This window comes from Carya illinoinensis, chromosome 10 (genome assembly GCF_018687715.1).
Source record: "Carya illinoinensis cultivar Pawnee chromosome 10, C.illinoinensisPawnee_v1, whole genome shotgun sequence".
Taxonomy (NCBI): domain Eukaryota; kingdom Viridiplantae; phylum Streptophyta; class Magnoliopsida; order Fagales; family Juglandaceae; genus Carya; species Carya illinoinensis.
This window is the reverse complement of record NC_056761.1, coordinates 32,120,720-32,128,863: the sequence shown is the minus strand read 5'-3', so window position 1 is coordinate 32,128,863 and position 8,144 is coordinate 32,120,720. Positions and strand designations below refer to the sequence as shown.

Below are 8,144 nucleotides of genomic sequence, written 5' to 3'. Positions count from 1 at the left end.
TGCCTGGGAGATCTCTAGGCAACGTGGACAATTATGTGACTGGAGAAAGTGGTTGTGGCAAGCAAATATTCCTAAGAAAATGTCTTTTCTCTATTGGAGGGCGAAGAAAGGTGCAATCTTGATTGATGATTTTATTCAGCGCCTAGCCATTCTGATAGCCTTTAAATGCCACTGTTATACAATGCCTAAAGTTGAAACAATGCATCATATATTGTGTGAGGGGCCGAGTGCTCAAGGGGTATGGAGGTACTTTACAAATCTGGGTTAGATAAGACTACCGCAGATCAGAAAATGGAAAGGTGTGATGTCCTTTTGGTGGCAGCGAGCAATGACACAATCTCAAGTAGGGTGGATACGTGGAGCTTTGCCCATTATTATTTCTTGGGCTTTATGGAAGGCTCGATGTGTAGCTAGAATGGACAACACTTCATTTAAGGTAGAAGATACGATTTGAACTATAAAATTTCTACTAAAAAATGCCTCTTTTAATCTGAAAAAATTCCAACAATTAAGGAAGAATGATAGGTTGGTGAGGGAGAGTTTGAGGACACCGATTGCCCCTATTCATAAGAAACAAGCATTGTTTATCAAATGGGTTTTTCCGGAAAGGTAAAGCTGAATGTTGATGGTGGTGCTTGTAACAATCCGGGAGAGGCAGGGGGTGGTAGTATCATCCGAGACTCCAATGGCAAGAGTATAGCAGGATTGGCACATCACTACGGAATTGCTTCTAATATGGTTGCCAAATGTCGAGCTTTATTAGATGGTATTTGGCTAAGAAAACGGTTGAGGCTTCGGGATGTTCTAGTAGAATCAGATTCATCGGTAGTCATGAATTGGATCGCTTCCGGAATTTGTCAACTTTGGTTTCTTTGGGATTTTTGGGAGGAAATAAAGGAGCTTGCTAATGAGCTCCATGCATACTTTAGGCACATTTTTCGGCAAGCAAATATGGTAGCGGATTTCTTGGTGAAGGAAGGGACGCATAGTGTTAACATTGATTTTGTTGGCTCGGAATTTGAACAAATACGTTTGTGAGGTTTGATTCGTATAGATCATTTGGGGATTTCTTTTACTAGAAAGAAATGAGTTTTTTTTTTTGTTTTTTGAGAGATTTTTTGTAACCATAGTGTTCCTCCGCCACGAGGTTTATTCTAATAAATTCGACGTAAGGGCCTCTTTTGGATAGGCGGCCCTGACTTTTCATTAAAAAAGAAAAAGAAAAAAAAAAGGACTAATGACTCATTTGGAAAGTGAAATGAGATGAGAATTTCCTGAATAATAGTAAAATTTTTTGTGAATAATAGTGAAATTTTTTGAATTAAGATATTTTATTGGACTTTATAAAAGAAGGGAGAAAGGGTTAAACAAAAATATTGTCAAGTTAAAATAATGTTATAATATTATTTTTGTTTGAAATTTAAAAAATTAGTATTATTTTTTATGTTTTTTTTGAAGGTTTGGAAAAGTTATAATGATTAGTTAATAATTAAATAAAAAAGTTAAAAATTTAAAATTGAAAAGTTTTTATATTTAAGTAATGTTTCAGATAGAATTTATGAGAGATTTTAAGATAAAATGAGATGGTTGATACTCTCAAACAATCCCTTAGGATACATTTGGCAATACAATTGTTTTTAAGTATTCTTAGATGTTTCATTTCCAAACTCACTTAAACACAAAACTCTTTACAATTTCAAATATGGAACTTCTTCATCTAATTATTATAATTTTTACAAACTCCAAACAAAACACAAAAAATAATACTACTTTTTTAAATTTCAAAACAAAAATGATTTTAACAAATTATATTCAAATAATTTTTTAACTTTATAATACTTTTATTCAACCTTGTCACCTTGGGTGACAACAAGGCTAGTGAGTGAGCACTAAAGCTTGCCTTGGGTGACAATGAGGCTAGCGAGTGAGCAATGAATTGCGCCCTTGCTCGAGTTTTTATTCTCAAACTTGCCATTTAAATTTTACTTATGTTAGCAAGTCTATATTTGAATGTTTCCTCCCAAAAGAAAATGGACAAATAGGAACAAGGTGATAGAATAATTGATAAATGGCAGCCTTTGCTAGTCGGTTTTAATCAACAATGCTTAGGCATCCTAGGCTCAACGGGGATACATAGGTAGGAGAAGTAAAATAAAATCATTCAATGGTGAATAATCCCCATTAGACCACAATCATTCAAAGGTAGGCCATCTCCATCAAGGAAAAATCACTCAAAGAAGAGCAACCACCACAAGAAAAAATTGAAAACACTAATATATGGCCTGGGTTTGCCTCCTTCAAACTGAGTTTGATTTTTACTAACAAATTTGGTTTTTAAAGATTTTGCCCATAAAACTCCTTAGATCTCCATGAGTCTCCCAAGGAATGAATAAGAAGGAATGAAAAGATGGATAAGTGATGAACTTTGCTTGTTGGTCTTAAGCAAAAACTAGTTTAGGCAATCTAAATCCCAAACAAGAGCTCTCCAAGGCAAATAAAGGGTTCAAAGAGGACACACAATCGCGATCAACTTTGGCCAAACAAAATGCTTGGAAACTTGGTCACCTGGCATGAAGTACCCAACCTACTTGCATCACAATAACCATTCGAACTCACCCCTAAACACAATGTACGATGAGTACTCAACCTACGTGCGCAATAGTTCCCATGCGAGCAAATATGCTCGCCCCACGAGCACACACTGTAGGTAATGAGCCCATGCGTAATAAAGCTCAGGCAATCAAACATTAGGCCACTTGGCTCAAGTTTGCAAGTCTCAGACTCATAATTTGGATTATTTACAATAACTAGATTGGTTTTTGGTAAAAATCTCTTAGAGCAACCTGGCCACCCCAAAGTCAAGCACTAGTCCTCTTGTAAAACAAGAGACCAAGGTTAGCACACACCTTAGCGAACATAGCGGTCGAGGAAACCTCCTGCACCTAAACAACCAAACCTAGCAACATGCAGGCTAAGTTTTGATAACCATAGCAGTCAAGGAAACCTCCCTCACCCAAATAGCCAAGACTAGCAACATGCATGCTAAGCTTCGACAACCAAGGCTAGCACTTGCCTTCAACGACAATGGTGGTCGAGGAAACCTCCATCACCTAAACATCCAAGCATAGCAACACACAAGCTAAGTTTTGGCAATCAAGGCTAGCACACACTTTCAACAAGCATAGCAGTCAAGGAAACCCCTCACACCCAAAGAGCCAAGCCTAGTAACATGTAGGCTGAGCTTCAACGACCAAGGCTAGCACATGCTTTTGGTGGCCATAGCAGTCAAAGAAACCTCCCACACCTAAATAGCCAAGCCTAGCAACATGCTAGCTAAGGTTTGGTGACCATAGATCAAGGAAACCTCCCATGGCAAAACAACCAAGCCTAACAAGATGCATGCTAAGCTTCAGTGACAAAGGCTAGCACATGCCTTTGGCAACCATATCGATCAAGGAAACCTTTTGCGCCCAAATAGTCATGCTTAACAACATGCAGGCTCAGCTTGGTGACCAAGGCCAACACACACCTTTAGATAGTAGTCAAGGAAACCTCCTACACTTTAATAACCAAGCCTAGCAATATCCAGGTTGAGCTTTAGTGGCCAAGGCTAACATAGGCCTTCAGTGACCATAGCAGTCAAGCAAACCTCCGACGCCTAAGTAGTCAAGCTTAGCAACATGCAAGTTGAGCTTCGCCAAACAAGGCTCACACATGCATCTTACCACAACAGCGTGATTGTGGAAGCCTCTCGCCACAATTGCAGTTGAGCAACCCTCTCGATGGCTCAGCTAGAAATGTAAGCGTGCATGCATTTGAATGGGGCTAACATTCATTCCAAGACTACTGCTAGTGGGCTACCTTAGTGATCAAGTTTTTGAGCTCCATAACTAAGATGTGCAAGTTGCTTTCAAGAAAGAGTCAACTACCACGTAAGTGTGGATTACAATAAACAAACATCCTAGAGGCTTCCTTAACAACCCTTACAAGGAATTTGCAAGTCTACTAAAGGTCCACCCTCGAGATCTTTCTTGCATTGCACAAGAATGTGAAATCAGGAAAAGTTTTGAGAATTTGTTTTTTTATAGTTCTAGTAAAATTTCTCTATCATGGTTGAATTGTTTTGAAGATTTTCAAGACTTTGTTATTGGAAAAGTCGATCTTAAGAATAACAAATGTCTATTGATACAAAATAAACTAGGGTACAGCCTATTACTAGGAATAAAGGAAGGGATAGGCAAAGAAGAGATAAAGCCAAAGGAGGTTGACTGACTCACAAAAAGATGAAATCGACATAAGGCAACTAGGAATTAGCAACTCTAGAGAAGGAAAGATACCTCTATAAAAGGAGGAGATCTCTATAAATCTAAACACTCTCCACTACTTCTCTACAATTTGTGGACACTCTTTCTTATCTCTTCTTTAGAATGAAAACATCTTCTTCAACCTCCCTTCAACCCTATGTTCTCCATTGTATTGAGAGCTATGAGAGGTCATGAGAAACTGTACAATTACCAAACATATTGAAATTCACACCCAAACGACTTGTGAAATTAGGCTTTTATAGTGAACTACATAAATTTTATGTCTCTCTTTATTTATATTTTATACGCTTTATTTATTATTTATTTAAGAGAACTACTATAGCCACAAAGAGATTCTACGAAAGTAAAATTCACAAACTGATATGGGTTTATATAATACATTAGATCTATTTTACAATAAAAATAGCTGTAAGCTCTAGCCCCATCGAATAAATGCATCAACACATACAAGTTGGTAGGTAATATTGGCTGCTCAAACTGTACAATTTTCAATTGATTTCTACTACATACTATCACTTTTATGTATTTTTTGCACACTCAACTAATGTGATTAGTCAAAATAGTTATTTTATATTAAAAAAAGTGGCACAACCAATCACATTAGTGGAGTACGCAAAAAATACAAAAAAGTGATTGTACGTAGAGTTTTTGTTTTCAACTAGCTAACTAAAGCCCAACCAAAAAGTTCAGAAACCAGCTTGCCATCGCTAATCCAACCCCTATCTTTTTGTTGAGTACTATCGGTATCTTGTGGCACCGAGAGGTTGCATGTGAATGAGTCTCAAACATATCCAATCAAGTAATGTTCACGTTTCATCTTGAACATGTTAGGGCCACTAATAATATCCATGAAAATGACTAGAGCTTCATTATTATTATTGTACCTTCTGTAAGTAGTGCTTGGTGGAATGTATTTTCCCATCGCAGAAAATCTATCTGCATGCTCTAGTTAAGATATATTGATGAATAAAATGGCCATTTCACATCTAAATTCCTCTCTATAAATTCTTTCCAAAGTCTTCAATCGGGTATATATTATTGTTATTATTATATATCTTTGCTGAAAATCATGCACAACCTCCCCATGATCATGTCAAATTGGCAGCAGACATGGAACTCTAATATTTATCATGTTTCGAATTCGCAAATTGAATTCCAGTTAGGATGATGATAACAACAAACAAACTGAGCAAGAGTAGTTAAATGGGATGTCCTCTAAAGGACAATAGTTTAATTAAAAACACATGCGTCTGTCTGGACCAAGCAGAGTATTAATTAATTTAAATCAATATTACCTTCTTTAATTTTTAAGCAGGCATATATCTCTATATCTATATAGTTTGGCTACACTAACGTTATAAATGTTCCAGCCCAACTCATCCACACAGGACCACCTCCGTACCTTGCAAGTTGTTGCTGTGTTTATAGCCATGCACGCGCGATACTTTCACCTGCCCAAAGCTGGGGGAAAAAAAAAAACCTCAACCTGCCTTTTCCCGTGCTTCTTACCTGAACACCTCATGATATAAAGTACGTCTCTTGATCTTCTCAGTCTGTGTATGCGTCTGTCTGTGTCTATACCTATATGATTTATAGCCTCAGAAAAGTTCAGTCTTTTCTTACTCCAATGGAGCTCAAGTCTAGAATCACCACCATCCTGTTTCTCTTTCTCCTGATCACCGTGCCTTATGTTTCAAGAGGTCTCTCTCTCTCTCTCTCTCTCTCTCTCTCTCATGGATACTTCAATAGTAACGCAAAAGTTAAGAAAAAAAAGAAAGGATATATATTTTTATTAACAGGTTATTTCTATAAAAACGTTGCCTTGTATTCCTCTTGTAATTGTTTCTATAAAAGCCAACTCTCTCTCAACGTACAGGACACAGAGAGAGATACCATTCATTTTACCATTCATTGCCTGTGCTTTACAGATGCATGGTTAGACACTAATTTGATGTTTGGTTTATGATTAGGGGACTCTAATGAGTTGGATCCGGAGGTGTACGAAATTGATTATAGAGGTCCGGAGACCCATTCATCAGTTAATCCTCCGCATGATCGCTCTCATGGAAAACAACCTTTGATTCATGGAAAACGTGTTCTTAAACCACCCAAATCCAAGGGCTTAAGGGTGACTGATATGGGAGGAAAAGTAAGTCTCATTATGCATATAATGATTTATTTATTTTATCTAGTTTTTGTCACATTAATCAAGGATGTAGCTCAATTAATTGGTGATATTAGAAAGTACAATGGTTGAAAGTGCAAAGGGGGTCCCTTTACGGAATGACAATATTTCTGCTAAAATATAGATGTTTGGAAACCAAAATACATCAAACTCAAACATGGGGGGTTTGATGGGTTCTACAAAACCACAATAGACCTTTTCACCTACTTCAATTCAAGCAAATTCAATAGTTATTTGGATCTTTGGAGGTGGAAATTAGTATCATTTAAATTCACTCACCATTTCTTGCATATGTTGTTTGTGTTGCAGGCCAAGAAAACTCGTGGATAGCAAGTGTTGGAAGTAGTTTTTATATCAAATTTGGAACAGTTCACTTCATCTTTTATAGATATTAGAAATACATAGGAAATGAGGAATGTAACATATAACGATATTCTATTTTGTTTATTTATATATGATCTAGGGATTTGTTTAAATTAATGAGAGTTGTGTTTTCTTTTTTTTTCTTTTTTCTTATGAGGTTTGATGATTGTAAACTATAAAGATTTGTGGCCGTAAGAAGAATTAGCTTAATAAACCATATTTCGTATGACAGATCTGTAAGTTGCATATCTAGCTTGTTAGCATTCACTTAACTTCGTTTATGTGAACCCTATTGCAAAACGTCAGTAGTACTAGTGATTCCAGATCTATCGTATTCATTAGAAATTATTAGTATCCCTCCCGTTAATCCATAAATTAGTCACAGATCGTGACAGTCAACCATCATAAATTGTATATATTTCCTTAGTATGGGAGCCTCCTAACCGATGATTCATGGGATTTAGTTTATATTTATAACATCTGCTATATATAATACCATAGACCTTCCCTTTTCTTGTTCCTCTTGTTTTTCGATTGTACCTATCAATGGCTTCCTCGATCGGCAACTTCCAGTACTGTTTGTCTCTGCACCTCTCCCTTGCTTCCAATGTTCCTCTCACCAATAGTTCCCATCTCATTACTATCAAACTTAATCCAGAGAATTACTTGTTATGGAAAGCCCAACTCCTCACATACCATAAAGGACAGCAACTATAATTGTCGATGGCTCTTGCCCACCACCCAACCCCATGATTTCAACCTCCTCCTCACAAGATATTCTTCCAGTAGTGTTGATACCCAATCTGGAGTATAATTTGGTATCAACAGGACCATCTTCTCCTCTCTACATTGGTCTCTTCTCTATCCAATGATGTGCCCAAACAAGTTGTCGGCCTCTATACATTATGTGAAGTCCGGGAAGCCCTTGAACAGACTTTTTCACTACAATCTCAAGCCTAAGTCATGAACTTGCGCCTCAATCTAGCCTCTCTTGAAAAGGGGGATTTTTCGACTGCAGATTTTTTCCAAAAATGAAGAGTTACACTGATACTTTGGCTGCTATTGGACAGCCCCTAACTAACTGTAATTAATCGGTTATATTCTCACTAGTCTTGGCTCCGAATATGATTCCCTAATTACGTCTCTTACAACTCGTCTTGGTCCAATGACCCTGTTGTGAAAAACGATGACAATGAATTGAAAATAACACCGAATGAGAAAGAAAAACGATCACACACGCAATCACACACGACACAAGATGTACGTGGTTC

At 37.1% G+C, this 8,144-nt stretch overlaps 1 protein-coding gene across 1 annotated transcript; it reads left to right on the top strand.

Annotated features, from left to right (window-relative positions):
- Window positions 1-5,711: 5,711 nt before the first annotated feature.
- On the top strand, window positions 5,712-7,104 carry LOC122279798. Its single transcript, XM_043090633.1, has 3 exons — window positions 5,712-6,025; window positions 6,296-6,474; window positions 6,820-7,104. Exons 1-3 carry the CDS (start codon window positions 5,911-5,913, stop codon window positions 6,838-6,840), a joined length of 315 nt encoding a protein of 104 aa, XP_042946567.1. The 5' UTR covers window positions 5,712-5,910; the 3' UTR covers window positions 6,841-7,104.
- The last annotated feature ends 1,040 nt before the right edge of the window (window positions 7,105-8,144 follow it).

Coding starts and splice junctions, on each gene's coding strand:
- LOC122279798 (XM_043090633.1), top strand. CDS start 5,911: ATGATTTATAGCCTCAGAAAAGTTCAGTCTTTTCTTACTCCAATGGAG. Junction 6,026..6,295: donor CGTGCCTTATGTTTCAAGAG/GTCTCTCTCTCT, acceptor GTTTATGATTAG/GGGACTCTAATGAGTTGGAT. Junction 6,475..6,819: donor TGACTGATATGGGAGGAAAA/GTAAGTCTCATT, acceptor TTTGTGTTGCAG/GCCAAGAAAACTCGTGGATA.